At 40.4% G+C, this 19,478-nt stretch overlaps 1 protein-coding gene across 16 annotated transcripts in view; it reads right to left on the minus strand.

Moving 5' to 3' along the window:
• Positions 1-332: 332 nt before the first annotated feature.
• The window catches only part of ARHGAP15 (Rho GTPase activating protein 15), a 345,294-nt gene continuing 326,148 nt past the window's right edge, over positions 333-19,478 (minus strand). For 15 of the 16 annotated variants that reach the window (XM_064451021.1, XM_064451016.1, XM_064451019.1 and 12 more), the window contains one exon: positions 333-1,609. In XM_064451021.1, the coding sequence (XP_064307091.1) occupies positions 1,426-1,609 (184 nt within the window). In that variant the 3' untranslated portion in view covers positions 333-1,425. Of the gene's footprint in view, positions 1,610-18,180; positions 18,326-19,478 lie in introns of those variants that run through there. The other variant, XM_064451012.1, reaches the window with a different exon arrangement.

Below are 19,478 nucleotides of genomic sequence, written 5' to 3' on the forward strand. Positions count from 1 at the left end.
CTGCCTGCGTTAGTACCCAATGAAAGAGCCTGGTCTTCGTTAACAATCAGGCCTCATTACATGTTTGTTCCCATAAATGACCGCTCTGAGGAGCAACCTTTCCTGAATACCATGGTATTTTGCAGAAAGACGCTAAGTAAAAACTGAGTAATCCATGATCTGCTGAGGTGATAGTGAAGACATATCTCTTGCGCACAGCAGACCTATGCATTAATCCTATGTTTTGGGGTCTTTAATTGCTTTAAATATTTGCTTCTAGATCTGTGTTTCACACATCTTATTTACATGGTTTATTTTTCATTTTATGAACAAATCGATAACCAGACAGACTCTTTACCACACTGGATTAGTTTTATTTATTCTCTTTGAACTTGATTAAAAAGCTGTCAAACATAAGTCTACATTTTATCAGCAGAATACTTTTACAAAACAGGGTAGGAGATGTGTATAGCTGGAAACATACATTTCAAAATGAAACAATATTTGATATATTCTAGACAGTTACCCTTTTGTTTATCCATGACAACTGAAACTAACCATCAAATGCATAAATTGATTCAAGTCTAGCCAAGTAATCCTAAGGGCATGTGAAAAGGCTTTTTTTTCTTAAAGTTCTTTCTAGATGAATTTAATGTAGTTCACCAATAAAGCATCCTCAGGAGCACAATACAAACGCTACAGAACATGAGATAGCTGGGGAAAGCGGGCAGATGTACAGTGTGATGAAGAATCGAAATGGATGTTACGTTAAAATGAGCAGTCACGCAACGTCTTCATTTCATGTACTGCATTTAAGTAAAAATGCCAAAGTTCCAATTTTGTTTTAAATTTTTGTAGGCACTGTTATGCAAGTAGTGACTTTCTGGTGGTGTATTTTTTTTATTTGTTTAAAAGTATTAAATGTAATCTTCTTTTTGAACTCTTGGGTAGGCAAATTGATTATTCATCATGTCTTTAACTTTCAATATGTATCAAAGAGAAAGGTAAATTATATTCGGATTAGCTACAAATGATCTGGTATCACTGTTTTAATTCTTTGCCTTTAATATACATATTTTAATCCATCTCCCACAAATCTCTTCAATTACTATTTGTCTTTCTGTGCCATTGCATATGTTAGTAAACAGAATTTTCTATGGTCTTTGGCCATATGCTGTATGCTCAGCTTGCAAAAAAAAATGACACTTGGAGTGCTAGCATAATGAAACTCTCAAAGGGTTAATGCAGAATACATATAGGCAAATGTTGACAATATTTTTTATTCCAATGTTTGAAAATTAAACACAAAATCATCATTAAGTTTTCACAAAATGAGGCATCTGTCACTTGAAAGAAAAAGAAATATTTCAGAAATATGTTTACAGAAATGTAAAAATATTAGACATCAAGACAGATGTGAACGTTTTCAATAACAGGCCCTGTCTGTCAGTCTTCCTCAGAGCCGAAGATCTTGCTGTACTCACTCAACATAAGTTCAACTATCTGATTTTGGTACAGCATGTGGACTGCCATGTTCCCTGTCTCCTTTTCAGGTCTAAGGAGTGTTGGTCCAAACACAATTCCTAAGCTTTGTGTTGACATAAGATTCACGGATTCCTTGGCTGCTATCCTGTTGACGAAAGGAAAGAATTGGTTAAAAAAGAGAGATGTCAAAGGAGTCGCTGTTGCATTTGAAGTACATAGAGGCACTTTTTACTGATTCTCCAAACAGGGATGTTTGGATAAGCTATCAAAAAGAAAGGAAAGAAGGATGGAAGAGACAACTTCTGCCAACCTGACAAAGAAGGAAAGGCGAGTCGGCCCCCAAGACCAAGATGTGTGCGGGGTGGAGGTCTAGAGGCCCATTTACAGTGCTCTTACATCAAGGCACAATTATATCTGGTGAATGAGCATTAGCTGGTATGTGTGCTATAAGGCAATAATTTCTGGGCTCATACATTTAGATACCAAAAATAGGGATTGCTCTTTCTGCTGAGGGAATTGAGTGCTTTTGCTGTCAACAGTTTTGGTGGCTCCAGGGAGAAGCTTCCCTGCTTCTCTTAACATGGTCTCCAGCACTGAAAGAGTTGGGAAAACAAAAAAAGCCCCTTAATAGAGAGCTCATATGAAACACATTCCTTCTGCTAATTTAAATCCAATAAAGTTAGTATGGTCTGAAATGGATTGTGAGATTTATAGAACTAAAGACTTTTGCATGCCTTATCCTGACACAAAGTTTCTTGAAAGACACGGAGACCACATACCTTAATGAGATGACTTAGGAAATAATGGCAAGGATTATAACCTTTGATATCTTTATTACCCACAAAATTACAAGAGGACGACTATTATTATTAAAAGTTGATCTTATGTCTGCATTAAGACTTAATATTCTTGTGGAAATGGCATTAAGGATGGAGAAGTCTGGTCTAAGAACAACATAGGTTTAACGGATGGAGTTTAGGTAGGCAATTTCACATAAATCTCGGCAGCGGTGAGTATGAACTAAGTAGAAATCCATTTCCTTCCACCCTCCAGAATATATAACATATCCTAGCTTGGAAAGATCAGTAAATGAAGATACATATTTTATAAATAAATTACACAGCTCTACCAAGGAATGTGAACTAAATGTAACTTTAATATGTAAATGTTTGAATTTATGGATGCCTCCTTAATCTGTTAGTTTTAGCTTAAATATTCCAAGTGGACTGTTGAAGCCAAGTTGCTCTTCCCTCCCACCGCCCCCTCTCATTGTCACTCATTTACCTTTATAAATCCAGACAGTAATTTAAAAATCATCATAGCTGTGTATGTTTTCACATACCCATTCCTGAATTTACAGCGAGCTGCACTATAAGTGAGACAAACTTCATGCGACATAATGGGTTCAGTCACTTTAAAAAAAGGTTTCTTTCATGTTAGCAGGTGGGTCACGCAGCAAAGAGCATCTACTTGTGGATTGCTGCCAAGCTTGTCGTTTACCGTGTTCCTTGAACATCAGCACTCGTGTTTTTTTCCCGTATATAAATAGGAAGCATTACTTAGTTCTGGCTCATGCTTGTAACTGTGGTGTCCATTGCACAAAACACACTCCATATGGCATTAATCAGATTGGCTTAATTATTAGTTTCTTAAAATATAGCATCTTTCTTATAAATAAAAAAAAATAATTATCTTTCCTCTATGGTAATATTACCATATCATCTCTTCTCTTAGAAGTTCAAGAAGTCTCAAAAGTTAGTAGTTTTGTTGCCAAACGACTGTGTGGGCTTACTGATGGACATCCCACATCTTCATCACAATTAAAAATGTTTGTTACGGGGTGACGAGGTTGTTTTGCTTAATGCCACTTATGCAGAACCACATATACCAAGCTTGGGGCCTCCCTGTGAGAAGGACTTGATTTCTGTTGAGCTTGTTATGTGCTGGAAGCTGGAAACCTTAAAAAGTATTTGCAGATGACATCAGTATGGGTAGAGGTGCTAGTTCACTGGGGGGAAAAGGCCATGTTCGGCAGCTGTACTTTGCGTAACTTTGGAGGTCACCAGTTTAGCATCAGCCATGGCTTTGCAATGAGGTGGTGTCGATGATGGACAGCATCAACACAGCTAGAGGAGAAAAGCCTTGTGGGAAGCAGGAGTCAGTGACGCACGGATGAGCAGAGTCAGGGTGAAGACCGGTGTTGGCAGAGCAAAATTTACTAAAAGGAAAGGAGGGGTTTGACTTCCTTTATCTGTAAAATTTGGAGCAAGATATTGAGAACCTATATTTTTGATGCGGGCACAGGAAATGGAAGGTGGCTGGCCAGCCTCTCGGTCACTGTTTGCCATCTTTCTGAAGCAGAATAATTCTCCTCATTTTTCCTGAATATGCCATCCTGCATGCAATGTCCTGTTTGAGTCCAGGCAACATGGGAAGTCTGAGTAGTTAAATAATCTGCGGTAACATACAGCTACTTAATTATAAGCTTATGACCTTATGTCTTTTTAAATTACAACTATTTACCAATGAACTTCTATAACTAATATTTTTTTCATCTGTCCACAAAAGAAAAAGTCGAAGCAAAATAAAAACAAATATGCACAATTTAAGCTATTACTGTAGCTGCTAAGCGAAATTCAGTTGTTAAAAGAGAAAATCCCTAAAAATGGGCAAGAACTCTCTTTCTGGCAAGAAAAAGAGCAGAAAGAGTGATACACCATTTACAACATAAAAAGTGAAAGGAAATGCCAGAGCTACTTTTTGTCAAGCCTAAATGAAAGGAGCAATGATCCATCAATTTAAGATTATTTTAGAAACAATCTATAATCCAGTGCCACAGATGTTGGAACCATATCAAGAAATTGTTGGGCATTATGCTGTGCAAGATATCCACCCCCCCACTCCCCCCCCCCCCCCCCCCCCCCCGCCGAATAAGTGAGCTGAATTGCAAACTTCAAGAATGGCTTCAGCCCTTTAAGATCACAAGTCAGGAGATATACAGAAAATACAGTTCCCATTATTAATAGTAATGAAATTAATGATGTCTTAAAGCAGCAAAAGCGTCTGATAGGAGGGCTCTAGAGTCAATGGCAGATATATAAGCAAAAATACTCGGAATTTATGCTTTGGCTGTTGCCAAGGCAACTGTAAGCTGGAAAGCATGTTCCTGAGAGCAGGGCAACTCTACAGCTAAGAGGGTCATTGTATGGTGAGTTTGGCTCTCTAGCTCCATTAAACCCACACTTTTCAAACTCTCTAAATAAAATCATTATTAATTTTGACAGTCAGAAAGCACATTGGATTATTACTTCAAACACCCTAGGTGTTAGGAAATGTTCTTCATCCATTTTTACTCCATAATAACTGCTGAGGAGGGGAAAGCGTTTCAACAGTGACTCTGATTCCTCACCATTATAATGGTCCCAGTGCACGTTAAAAATTAGAGGGAGAAGTCAGTATATTTAGGGAGGAAAACCCCATTGGAAAGGGCACTGTTTTACGGTAAGCTGGAGAGTGTTTGAGGGTACAGCTCTCCTCTGCTAGCTGCACTGAGAACTGCCTAGTCTTGCTTTCTCAGACCTTTCCAGCCTACAAGGCTTTAAGTTTGCTCAATGTTAGGGGCATTTCTACCCTTAGCAGAACATGGTTTTAGCCATGCCTCACTCTCTTTTACTATTTTAAATTATATCTAAGGGTAGCTTTTCAATAAGAAAATCATTCTGCTCTTCCATGAACTGGTACTGTAGGCTATGACTAACAGGCAACACATTACAAAATGAGGGGATAAGAAGAGAAAGAGCAAGTCATCTGGTGAAATATTATGGGCCAGAATGGCAGGTGTAGGAAATGCCATCCACTGACTTCAGCAGAGGACCAAGGGATACAATTAGGTTTTGATCTTATCAGAATCCTGTCCACCAGCACTATGCACAACATTTTATTTAACTAGGGAAATCACTGCCATGAGAGACAGAAACCAAGATCTAAACAGAGGCCAACAAAGATTAAAGATGCATGGGAATAAAGAAAACTCCCCAGGAAGGAAAAAAGTGATTTATTTGTGACATCTGTCCTCTTTGTATAACAACTAACCTTACGGAATTAGGAACTGACTCCTCTCTAAGTAGATTATTCCATGATAGCCCATTTAGGTGGGTTTTGTGCCTTTGCTGAACTGTGCTAGCGACCACTGTCACAGCCAAGCTGCTCATCCTGTTGGACCATTGGGCTGATTTGATATGTAAGTTCCTAGGAACTGCCTTAATGGGTCAAAGTCTGCACATCCCATTGCTTTCCTTCACCAATAACTATGCTAAATTAGGTAATATCTGCTTCTTATACCTATTCAGGCATATGTAAATGTAATGTTTTAGCTTAAGGACTCTGCCCTGGGAACGGCTCAGCTGCCTTCTCAGCTGAGTTGACTCACCTCACCTATAGCCCTGTTAACAGGTCTTCTCACTGCGCTGTTATGGGACAGTTTTTATGCAGCAATTTTCTGAGTTTTGCTATTGCAGAGCTCCAAATGTGTTTGAATGTGTTCAGAGTTGACTCTTACGTTGAACAGTTTCTAGCTCAACATTTTATGCTCTTCTCCTTCCCAAATGCTGGTTCACAGGAGTTAAAAAATAACAGGTATTACATCCTTTGCTTTAGTGACAAGACATTGGGGAAGGAATCATCCAACCTTGAAATAAAAGCTTTATTGAAAGCAATTCTACATCCATGCCAGTCAGATACATCGTATGATCAGAAGAGGTGTCCCAGGGGAAAGCTCGGCACAGTAGACAGGGTTGATTACTTGGACCTCCTGTCAGTTCTTAACTCATTGACAATGGCTGAGACATTCAGTACAACTTTGTTTTCTTTATTTGGAAATAAAGTTAATATACTTACCTTAACTGTGCCAAATGTACTGGAAAATAACCTGATAATAAAACGTACCATCCTACGAAGTGATAATGTCTTGTGTGCATAAGCACATTTTGGCAGGGCTTTTGCAGATGGGTTTTTCAGTGTTAGGAAGGAAGCACAAGTACAGAATGATGCAGAAGATAAACTATCAGGTTTCTTCTGAATGTATTTCCTTTCCATTTAAGGCCTGTTACATACTTTCCTGAGATACAGCATATTACTGCAGCGTCATTTTCTGTTGAGAACTTAGTTCAGTTCCGCTATAGCGGTTGCTCTTCAGGAAGAACTTAAGTGCTTTTTGGTACTAAAAAGACAACTGAATTACGAAGTTTGGCTTTGAGAGTCCTCTTAAAACACAAACAACAATAGGTGTCCTTTTACAACGGGTCAAAACCTTGCAGAGATATCCATAGCCAGCTGGATACGCCAGCTTAGGACAGACAGCAAAATACACCTGCTGTGGAGGAAGGGTGCGGGGCCTGTGCACTGCTTAACCCCATCTTGAGAGACTTGTGGAAATAATCGGTGGTGAGCCCCTGATACCATGAGCGCTATTTGTGTAAACTCTTCAATTCATTGCACTGCAACACAGATAAATTTAAAATTTAGTAATAAATTGGGATTCTTGACATTTTATGAATGCAAACTAAACCTCATTATTATTTATGTACTGGCTTTATGGATGATTTGCTCAGTTGCATTACAGTGGTATTCACCAGCTGATGAAGCTAAGCAAATGCAAACATTATCAGTTGAATCCCCAGCTTGTTGTTTATGAAATCTGTATATCGTGTTGGGAAGGGGGAGCTTTGCGCATATGTAGCTACGACCTGAGCTTCAGGCTTATAGAGGAGCTCCAAAACACTACGCCTTTCCTTTTCAAAATACGATCACAGTGGTCTAATACAGTTTTAAGCCACTTTCTTTTTGCCCGTGTAAAATGCGAAGGTACTTTAAATTCCTCTTTGCTCCATAGGTTGAATTCGAAACAATAGCTATCCAAGGCTGGTAATAGAGAAACCAGGTCATGGCGCATGATATGTTACGAGAGGGGTCAGAAATAGTTCAGACATACTTAAGAGCTTGCTTTTGCTGAAAATAGCCTCCATGGCTCCTGGCCTACAGAAACTCCATAGGCTTCCTGTGCTCTGCAGCTGCGGGTTCATATTACAGCTCTTTGGGAAAAATCCCTTCTCTTCAGTTGCTCTGGGACACAAGAACAAGCACTTGATGCTGTCGTCTTCTGCAGACTAGCCTTTAAATCTGACCGTTGGATGGCTATATATAGTACCTGGACAGCTGACAGGGACCCGGTGGAGAATGGGCTTCCTCAGGGGATCCCCCACATATCTCGCAGCACGAGCCCTTCCCTGGATGAACTGCCTTGGAGTCTAGCCCTAAACGAAAATAATAGCTAAACTAACTCTGAACATCAGTTCACAGTTGGCTGAATAGACTCTGAAAGGCTGAAGCACAACATTTATTCTGTCTTAGCCTGGTTTAATAGAACGGTTAAAAATAAAATCTTCTCACCGTTGGGCGAACTTTGCTACCTGTATGACTTCTTTTCTGAAGAGCACGTGTGCTCTTGCCTTTGCACACACCTCACCCACCGCCTGTCTTGTAGAGAAAGTCATCATTTTCCAGGTGATGGAGGCCAAGATGTAAAAGCACATTTAGGTATCTAAAGGGACTCAGGCTGCTACAGCGGCTTCGTTCAGGAATGTGCTTTGGAGAAGTTCTGCTTGTTTTTCTGCAGAAGGAGAGCTGCGCTCCTGCCTCTGCCCCCAGCTGTGGCTGTGTGAAGAGGGCAGGGTAACGCGGTGCCTGCATCTCAGCCTTGGGGTCGTTTCTTTTTTCTGGCCATCTCCTGTGTTAGAGGAGCTCCAAAGGCAGAGGGTGCACAACGGTGTCCTGGCACGGCGTGGACAGCAAGGGCAGGAGTTCATCCCCGCCCTGTGGTGGCTTCACTGAAGAACCCAGTGTGGGCAGAGGCTCAGGTGCTGTTCCCCAAAACCACCTTGTATGAAAGAAATGGATTCAAAACCTTTTCATAAAATTTTCCCTTTTTTACTGCAAAATTTCCAGGTCTCCCTTTTGGAAAACCGACCCAAGTGGGTGAGCTGCTAAGGTCTTCCACTTACTGACAACCGCAGCACGCCGCCCTCCCGGTTTGGCTTGCTTTTTAATTACTTGTGTGTGAATGCAAACGGGTTCGGACTGATACTCGTAAGATCAGAGCAGGGAGGAGATCTGGCTAGTCCGTGTTATCACAGCTGAAGTTTGTCTGTTTGGGGACAGCCACTTGGAAGGAGTCACCTGAAGGCCACAAACGTCCTTAAGAAGCATCGCAGACGCCTCTGGCTGCAGGTCCGCGCACAAGGCATTCCTTCTTGCCGCCCCTAACAGCCCTGTAGCAGCATTATAGCTCAAACAACAGCGAGCCCCTCTTCAATAGCCACGCTACCCCTGCAAGCATGAGCCTCTCCGTGGGGAGAGGATGGGAGAGAACAAAACCACCCATGGCAGATGTTAGGCAGATGCTAATGCACTTCTTAGAGGTGTTTGGATAGTAGAGTGATAAAGGCAGTGCGAGACTACATAGAGTAATATATGTTCAGACAGAGATATAACACATAGAGCCCTTAACTGTATTTTTGGCTGGTGGTGTAGTTTTTGCTATGATTGATTTTTTAAATTTTTTTAAAAAAACCCCTCTATTTCTGATTTTTTCCTGCAGAACACTTGCTTAATGTAAAGACCAACCTCTTAGGGGTCCTAGATCTGTACGCTTTTGTGGCCTGGGTGGCTCAGAAGCAACAGATAATTTTACATGAATAAAGCTTTAACTTTTTAGATTGTTTAAATATTTTTGTTTAAGAATGCCTGAAGCTACATTTCCTTCTAACACTAAAAAAAAAAAAGCAGTTAGCAACAATCTCCCTTAAATCAAGAATTGTAAATATAAGAACCTTTATCATCAGCACAGCACATCCAAAAATGTCTTTGTAAAATAAATCAAATTATATGAGTTAATTGATTCCAGGCAACATCAGCAACTGCAGGTGGAAACTGAATAACAGGATGTTTATTAATGAAGGACTATTAATCAAAATTGACAATATCAATTCCTGTTTCTTTTGTTTGGATTCTACCTGCAAAATCCACAGACATACTTTTGGAATTTTTAAATAAAAATTTAAAAGTAAAGAAAACGCTAACACTTGGGATTTTTTCTTTAGATGTAGGGCTATTTGTTTAAACAGCGAAAGGATATCCTAAATCCAATTTGACAGGCAATGCCAAAGATGCCAGTGGTAATTAATTAGCACTTAATTTAGACCACAGAACAACAGGATATGGAATTGGTGCTCAGTGCCATTTCCCCTTAGGCTTCATCTCATGAGGGTCAGGAGTATGGCTGTCGCATTGAAGGTCAGTAAATAAATTGGGAGAACACATTGACACTGGACTTTTCATGATAGATATCCTTCACCCTTATTACTGCCTCTGGCTATTGCTGATGAGAAAAGGACTGCAATTGTTCTGTGAAGAATGCCGTACACAGGCTCGGCTCGAGCAAGGTAGCGTTTGAACTCACGCGCCGTACAGTAGTGGTGCTGGGTGCTTCCTAGGGGCAGAGAGCCGCCTCAACTTTGTATCTGGGCTGGAAATAAACTTCTAACTGTAGCCTAGGAAGCTTGAGGAACTCTGACAGGCGAGAAAATTCACTTAAAAGCAGTCCTTAAGTTTGCTAGATTTGTGAGCTTAGCTTTAGATTAAGCATAATTAAAATCAATGGAAGATTTTAAAAGTAAGGTTAGAAACTAGGTCAGTGAGGGAAAAACCACGTTTCCTTATTATCCTCTTGTCTTTGTCTTAATAATACTCGGTATTCCTTTATAAAGCTAAAGGCTCTTAATAAAGGTGGATTAATGTTATTAACAGCATTGTTTTCTGATGGGGACACTGAAGATTTGATGTGCTTAGTGATGGACAAACAAAAAGTACGTGGTAAAAAAGCAGAGCCACCAGTTCTGCTGGTAACCCAGCTGTTTTCGAACTGAGTGAAAGAAGCCACCCTTCTACAACACACCCAAAGCAGCGGCTATGTGGAAAGCACACAGGAAAAAGAGACCCCCATGGAGCCTTGTTCACAGATGCGTATAAATTGCATTCTTTAGCTCAGATTTACCGGTGAAAAAAATAGAAAAGATTATGAGACTTGGTATTATAATATAATCCTCCGTCTCCCAGTAAACTTTGTGCGTCTGCCAGCCACTACTATGCTCTTTCTTCCAGTAAGCTCTACCCGCCTTTCAGAAGAGCGGCTCAGGTGGAAGGGTGTCAGCGCTGGCACTGATACTCAGCCACGTTACAGCTTTCTGAAACTGCGTCTTACAAACCGTGCCCCACTATGCTTAAGCAGTCCAGTTCCTCATGGCCCGCAGGACGATGAACAACGGGAACTTCAGCAGGGAAAATCTTGTTGCAAATCCTAGATGTACTCTACTAGCACAGTTTTATCTCCGTGGTCCCCAGAAGGGCTGCCTGCATTGCTGCAGCAGGAAAACACTGAGTTAGGCAGCAGTCTGTGCTCAGAAAATGTATTTTGGAAGCCCCAGGTTAACAGCTATTTTAACTTTCACTTCATCACACCCTTTGCATCATCTCCCGCGACAGTGAGTGAAATTTTGATTACTGTTAAAAGTCACTGACAAAACTCCCAGCGACTGGGAGCCAGAATGGAGTCAGAATTTCACTTTATATAAGCTTAACTTTTCTCATTTTGGATGATATCTACTTTTACTAAGTGGAATTACTGCTTTTGACTATGTTCAGTCTATAACCTCTTGCAGCCTTCAATTATAGCCCTTTTGTGCTACGGTAATCCGGTTGACAGCAAATAACTCAGCTCTGGATGTGACAGGCTTACTTTCTGACTTAAAGCCCAAAAGTGGCAACTGACCGGAATTACAACCTGGGATGCTGAACGGTAGGCACCTTGCTCAGAAATGCATCTTGGCTGGGCAGCCTTGAGCTTCTCATGGAACCCATTGTTTTTGTCCAGCATCGTGAATAAATTATTCACTTTTGTGAGACAAACAGTAATTTTTGATGTTGGCATCAGAGAACGTGGCAAAGAATTCTGCGGAAGTTAGAGAAGAAACTGTCACCATTTTTCTTTTTTCTGTGAGCTACAGGTGTAATTATTTCACAGATTGTGTTGTTTCAAGTCTTTTTTTAATAACGAAAACCCTTTTAATATTGGCCTATTAATTGTCCCCAGTAAAAAAAAATCTTTTTTTTTTTTTAACCTATATTATCACCATCTTGTTGTTTAAAATAAAGTCTTTTTGCAGTGGCTTGCCCAACAGAGATGATTTCATATGGGCTCTGACCTCAACTCCTACTCCTACTCAATTCCTACTCTTTCAGGTTCAGTTCCGAGCTCTCCACAAGCTACTACTGCAGTACATAGGCACTGCATTTGTATCAGATTTGAAAGATGCTTTAACATGCCTCCCAGCATCACGATTGTTTCAGCCCTGATATTGAACATGAGTAGGATGAATGTATCTCTTAAATGCACTAGTGAGTATGTGCCATGAGTCTTTGATTTCTTTAAACTTATTTACATTTTACTTGCCCTTGAGCAATGAATTTACTATGTCAGCATTGTCTTTTCTACTTACACTTTGTCTGTCTTGTCCACTCACCTTAGCTTGATGTTTATTTTTTGTGCACGTGTATAGTCCATTGCACTAAATGCACGAACTGCCTGGAGTGGAGGATTTCCCATATATTGTATCTTTCTAAGATGCACCCTTTGTAATACTGCAAGTTCTGCAGTATTTCCTAGCTTTAAACTAGCCTTGAATTTTCTCATTAGTTCCTTTCTAAGTCAAATACCCGTTCACACATGTACTGGTCTCAGATGACTGTGGTCTAACCGCCTTAGACACTTTAGAAAAGTCTTTCTTCTCTATGCAGACAGCCCTGCCTCTCTCAATAGTTGTGTTTCTTTCATCTTTGAAGCTTCAAGTGACCAGACTTGCCAATATCTGCTTTTGTCTGACCCTGATCGAAATCCACAGTTAGAAAATCTGGTGAGAAAACATACATGAATCTCTTGGACCTCCTAACTGAAATCATATTTGACAGACATTGAAGGATTTAGGAACAACAGGTACAATCTTGCTGTAGATATCAAGGCATACGCATCAGTCGTGGGACAGCTTATTCTGTAAGCAGCTTCCAGGTCACCAAATCTCTCAGTCATAGCTTAACTGAGTAAAATGCCTCAATGCACCTAATAGATTTGCAGAAAAGCATTTCTCATAGTGCCCTTCTGCCAAATGGGCCTGTCCCTGTACGGCCTTGCTTGTTGATGCACGCGTACGCGTGCTGTCCTCGCAGATGAAGCTTAAATGCCTTGCATATGATCTTTTTCATTGCCTTGAACTCCAGAAGACCACTGACACTGCGCTGCCTGGCTCTCCGATAAGACTACATTTAGGATACTTTTTTGTAGGTGCTGCATGGCTCTTCCCCGACAGCAGAAAATGTTTAACCTTAAGTGAATGGTTGTAAATGGGTTTACAAACTGAGAAGGTGCCTCTTTAGGAAGCAAATATCGTAGTTTCAGGATATGAAGCTGTATAAATGTAATTTAATATGAAGAGATATGGAAACCTGTTAGCATGTGACCCAGAAAGTTTAAGCAGTTCCTCACCATAGTGGTCAGGTGAGATCCAAAATGTATTCATCAAGATTTGAAATTTGCCCTGAGAGAGAAATCTCGGGGCTGACACAGAGTCCATAGCAACTGCAGTGACTTCCATGGGGCAGATGCTCTGAAGGAATGGAAACCCCATTCTTTTGATGACACTTTTATGAGGCAGTAATCCAGATATGGCAACGTACCTGGGCTGTCCTAGGAGGTGGTCTTAAGTTGCCTGTTACTACTAGTGCCACAGCCCTACTGACAAGCCTCTCTGGACTGAAATGGACAAACCGGTGTTCACAATAAACTTTACTTACTGGAAAGTTTCCATATGCTATAGGGTTGTCCCATATGCTATATGTTACTGGGGTCTCCAAGACTGTTGACAGCATTTGGTGAAGGCCTGGGCTTGGCAATGTGGACGGCACTGGTCTGGGGAGCGGGAGGGGTTTCAAGGCAGGTGAAGCGCTGGCCTGAGGTGGTTTGGTGAGGCTGAGCCCAGCGCTAACACAGAGAACATAGTGCAAAAAGTTTGCACTTTGTCCATGAAGGTGCTAGGAGAGCTACAGGAGAGAGAGTGGTGGGATCTATAAAAAATACAGCACTTTTCTGAATTCCCTTTTCTTGGCTCCCCTCCACAGAAAGGGATCTTCTTTCAGAAGCCCACAGCAAAGCTCTGGAGAGGATGTGGCAATGGCGTCTAACGGAGGGGCTGAGATGGGTGGAGAAACCCTCGGTTTAGAGGAGGTAACCAGTTGCATCTTGCAGACCAGGGGAGAAGGCAAGTTGTACACTTGGCTGGAGTTAGCCGCTCCACAGATTTATGCTTTTACATTGTACCATAATGCGTAATGTACGAAAAGATAAATATTTTCCATTCAGCAACATCTTGCTGTATTTTCATCTAACTCTATAATTTTAATTATAAAGTGAACATAACCTGTATCAAATTATGATTTTGTTAACATATTGAATGAGGACAAGAAAAATAAATACCAGATTTTATACTGTACAGGCACATGAAGGTATAGTGAAAAAATCTGGTTTCCTTGACCACATTGTCATAATATGCATATATAACTGCTTATTGAATCCAGGCTGTGTAGACAACAGAAAGAACACTGGCTCCATACCATCACAATGCATGCCCACAACAAAGAGGAGAAAAGAACAGGCTCTTTCATTGTGTGTTTCTAAGTATTACCAACATAAGGGCTAAAAACATTACCTCTGTCTGAAGTGTATCTATATATCCATGCATAAGTTATTAACCGGGCTCCCTGAGCACAGTTGCTGAAAATATTAATATATTCAAATTATATTCTAGCTACTGCAAAAACAGTAGATCAGACAAATGTATTAAAATCTCTTCAGACAAAAGGAGTCATGTTATTTATAAAGTTCCTTCCCCCCCCTTACTGGAACACAAACCTTCATTGTATACAATATATGAGAACGCAAGATGATCCTTCGATGTCAAAATGTGGCTCAAAGTTTGAATGTAATCATAAAACAGTGACTCTAATGCTTGCCATAAACAAATTGTCACTGGCATTATGTAACTTAGACTATTCACAAAATATAAAAGACGGGAAGAATAAAAGGTGGCTGCCAAACACCATGGGCCAAATCCGAAGTTTGTGCCAAACTGCGCTAGCAGACTGGGAATTGCAAACCCAGCTTGGAATTCGGCTTTGCGCTCCCCCGTGTTGGGCTGCTCCTATGGCTTAAATTAGAGCAAGATAACGGCTATTTTTTTATTTTTTTTTTTAGTTTGTCAGTTTAGACTCTAAAGCAACAAAGCAGCAACCCGTCCCTTCTGCAGCCTCCCCCCCCCACCCCGCTCGCTCTTTTTGGGAGGTGGGCAAGTGGGATAAAATTCCCCTAATTTCCTCAGGACCCATTTTTGTACAAAGTGGCATTCAAGGACACAAACAGGCATGGTCAGATAGCACCAGCAACGTAGCCCAGAAGGGAAGCACTGCTCTCAAATCCGGTGGTCTCCAATTTTCCATGTTCTCCAGCGCGTAGGGTACCACCTCATCGGGCTGAGACCCTGCTCTTTGCTCGGACTCGTTAGGAAAGCTGGCACAGAAAACCATAGATCAGGGCAGAAGGCCTTGTCTGTGAACAACAGCTAATCATTCATAGATGCTTTCCTTTAGTCCGGGCTTCAGGAGTAATGTGTATCTGATAATACGCGCGCTGCGTGGATTTAAATTGCAGCTAATGGATGTGTTAAGGCTGTTTATCGGGGACAACAACCAAACTGGTGGTCTACCGCCCCTTTATTTCTCCCGTTTCCTCTTAAAAGTAAAATGACTTTTTTTTTCACAGCCTGAAATAATTGTTCAAGCAGAGATACTGGTTTAACTCATTATGAATTATTAGTGGAAAAATGAGTCTCAGAAGTATGTTACATCTGAAATATTTTTCGTCACTTGAACATGTGCCGTCCAGAACTGGCCCTAGTCTACCAGTCACTGGGAACAAACACTTCGCATTCACAGATGCTCCTAATTTGGTGTGGTTTGGAGTGTAATTTAGATCAAACGTATCCATGTAAATGAGTCGGGGTTTCTTAATTAGGTGCCTCTAAAGAAAAAACTTGGACCACATCAGTAGGTGTGGGTGTGGTGCCCACAGTACTGGAATCTTTCCTATAGATGAAGCTGAGTTTTGTTCAGGCATACTGTAGGTTTTTCTTTCTCTCTCTGTTTTTTTTTTTTCCTAAAGCACAATAATAAATCTGCAGATGGCATAGACATAAAGACGCTACTTCAGAGGAGCTGTCTAAAACACTGTCTCTTTGGCAAATGCCTTAAAGTAGGTCATTCTGCTGTGATTTAGGTTTATATTTCATTGCCAGCTTTTTGTTCCCATTACAAGTAGGGTGCATTCCAGTCCACAGATTTGCTCTTCTCTTTTTTTTTTTTTTCCCCCAGATTGGTTTTTATTTACAAGAATTTGTAAATCTTCATAAGAAAATGGCCAATACCCTGTCAGAAGTACTAATCATGCACTTGACCACAAAAAGAGATGTAGGAAGGTGATAACCTGCAAACGTTGGAATGTAAAATACAATTCTCTGGAAGCAAAAAAAATGTATTGATTCTCTTAACATGGTGATTGAAATGATTGTTGCATCTTTTGCAATGTGTGAAAAATGGTTTGATCTAATGTCATTTCAGAAGTCTCACAGCGCTGGGGCATCCGTTACCGTAGTTGTTCAGGTAGTTGCTTTTCATTTTATGTATTTGCCACTGAAAACATGTATTTTATAGCTTATAAAGAAAACTAAAAAATCATCAGGGTCTGTTTTCCCATCAAAGCGCTGGGGGATTTACATGCCAAACTCCCACTAACCTTAATGAATTACCTGCATAAATTCCCTTTCAATCGATAGTAGAATAGATCCTATTGTGTTATATTAATTATTTTGCACAGAACACTGACACTTTTGTATTAAAGTCTTTTTTTGTTTTGTTTTGTTTTTAAGTTCCAATGAATATCTTAAGAAACTCCGAGCCTATTATTTATTTAACAACCTTATTCCGAGAAAAAGCTCATATCTTTAGTCAGAAAAATGAAAAGCATTGCAATTTACCCTTTGGTGACCTGGTCCTGGACATTAATGTGTTAGGGCCCAATCTCCCAAAACAGCAAAAAAAAAAAAAAAAAGAAGGGGAAAAAAAGCTGTTTTGTAATGAATTGAGCATTCTTAATTTTCACCAACAAAAACATTTGAGTTGAAAAGAACGCTAACCCCAAGCAATATTAAGAGGTTACAAAATCACATAAATTAACTCCGCCAGTGATATTTTACTAAAGCTTATGTGAGTGCAAACCAGAAGCAGGACTCTCACATGGTCTTTATTAACTGAAGAGTACTTAGCAGTAACCGGCCTTCCCCGAGATGTGCTGCCCATATGCACACGTACGCCCACAGTGCCAATATGCACATGGAGGAGCCCTCAGAGGCGTGGGGGGCTCAGGGTGGGGGATTGGGAAGCAAGCAGAGAGTAGAAGTGAGAATTGTTTGTTGTGTCATCGTGGGCAACTGCACTACCCTCTTCATTCCTCACTTTCTCCATCTACACAACTAGGATAATAAAACTTACTGACCTGAAAAGGAAGTTCTGAGATTTAATTAATGTTTGAAAAGATTTTTTGAGATCGTTTGATATTGAGTAATGTGGGATGAACAATAGGAGCTCTTTGAAACAGGGGCTCTATCTATCTGTGTTTGTGTACTGCACCTAGCACAATGGTGCCGTACAGCCACAGAGTCAACCGTATCATAAATATTTAAATTACAACTATGTTAATTATTTTTATCGTTCTGTTATTTGCTGATACACCAGTTCGGTACATTTTGAAGCTTGGTAGTATTGAAAAGTACCAAGTGTAATTATTTGCCTGATTGTTATGAAAATCAGGGTTTATATTTTTAAATACGGTCGTGGAAATAGGAAGTACATGGAAACACAGGTGAAAACGTGGTTTTAATTACTTGTCATTCTTCTCGTCAAAAACACTAAGCTGTAAGGTATTCTTCAGGGAAAAGGTGAACTTTGTAAACTCTTATTCTGCAAAAAGAAAAAACTAAGCATGACAGCAAAAACCTCGGTAGCAGGTCACCCCCACCCCAAAGTGAATAAAATAAAAATGCACAAAGGTGCTTCTGGAAGACTGGATTTCTTTTTGCCTTTAATCCAAAGCCTATTATTAAGCCTGTCCTGTGCACACTTGCACCTGGCACACATGTTCTTGTGCCCACTAATTTACAAGGGGAGAGTTTAGTAGACCAAAGTGTACTTAGCTGAGAGAAATGAGTTAAACTCTTCTCTTTCCCCCAAAAATGAGCCCCAGGAAGCTACAGTAAAAGGGACAAGCATTGGCATTGCTCCAGCTCCTTTCTAAAACTCTTCTATAGCTGAAAAAGAGAAAAGCTCGTGTGCAAGACCATGTCTCAAGGTATATTTGCCCTTCTCAAGCTCAAAAGTGATTAATTCATTTCACGTAAAGCTTAAAAAGCTAGTCAGAGATGCCTGAGTCTCTTATGTCCCTGGCCAGTCACATACTCACTCTTATGGTACAAGAGGATGCTTTTCCTCCTCACATTTCCCGTAGCTGCTCCCCAGGCTTGTAGGAGTAAGGCTAAACTTTTCTCCCTGCTGCTGTCCCGTGGCTGAAGAGCAAGAGCTGCTCATGAGTTGCCTGATTATAAAGAAAGGTCTTGATTCAGGAAATAATTTCAACAAATAGTCTTTGTTTCTTGTGCCTTCAGTTAAGGACTTCCATGCTTCTACACATTCCTGAATCTGGGCATTTTTCCTGAAGAAAAATTGAATTGCTCATCCCGCACTGTGTTGTTGGTCTCCCCCAGGTTCTCTGAGGTTTCCCAAATAGAAATTTGTTGTATAGCTCCTCCATTCTGAGGATTGTTTGTCATTTTTTTAAAATAACTTTTACCTTCCCCCCCCCCTTCTTTTTCCTAATAAAAAGCTTGTACAGTTCTTCGTGTAATCTGTTCTTCTAATGTGTGAGAAAAGGGTTCTCCTGAGCCTAGATTTAGTATGTAAGCCTGCCCGAAACTGCTGATATGACACATAGTTTAGTAAGTGAAAATCACATATGTTTGCTACATCTTTCCTCCACCAACTTAAACAAAAAAAAAAAAAAAAAGGTTTGCAGACATCCCCTGCTTAGTGTTACTAGATGCCATACTTCAACTTTATTTTCCCATTTTCCCTCAGAATTCTGGGTACTGCTGCTGGACTTGTCATCACATTGTCATCGTGTCCTGGTGTGCGGGCTACTGTGGGCTTCTGTCTGTGCATGGCCTTTTTCTTTTTCTTTTTTTAATCTTTAATAGGTAGAAATAAGTCTGTTTAGTCACACACAGTTTGCAAAAGCCTCTGCTCTTCAGAATGCAGCTGCCACATGTTGCGAGGTTTGAGGGAGGGTGTGTGTTTCATTTGTCAAGGTTGGATGCTTTTCTCTGTTCATAGAGCCATGAACATGGGGGAAGGTTGTTTTTCAAAACAACTAAAGCATGAATCTTGTAGTACTTATGACTTTTGTTAGATAATTTATTAATATTAGGGGGTTCATCTGAGATAAAAAGTTCTACTCTTATTTCCAGTGAAATTGATGTAAACAATTGCTAGTAAGAATGAAGAATTTGGGCAGGGGGGAAGGCAGTTAGAAAGGAAACCATCGTTCCCTCTCTGAAAGAGCTGAAGGCCTGGATGGCCTCTGAAAATATCTTGCTGCGTTAAGTACAGTAACCTGAAAAATGGAGCAAAAAAATGGAGTTTCTTGGATTCAAAGGTGAATCAAAAGGAGTCGATTTCTGCTCGGACAAGGC

This window comes from Phalacrocorax carbo, chromosome 5, assembly GCF_963921805.1.
Source record: "Phalacrocorax carbo chromosome 5, bPhaCar2.1, whole genome shotgun sequence".
Lineage (NCBI taxonomy): Eukaryota > Metazoa > Chordata > Aves > Suliformes > Phalacrocoracidae > Phalacrocorax > Phalacrocorax carbo.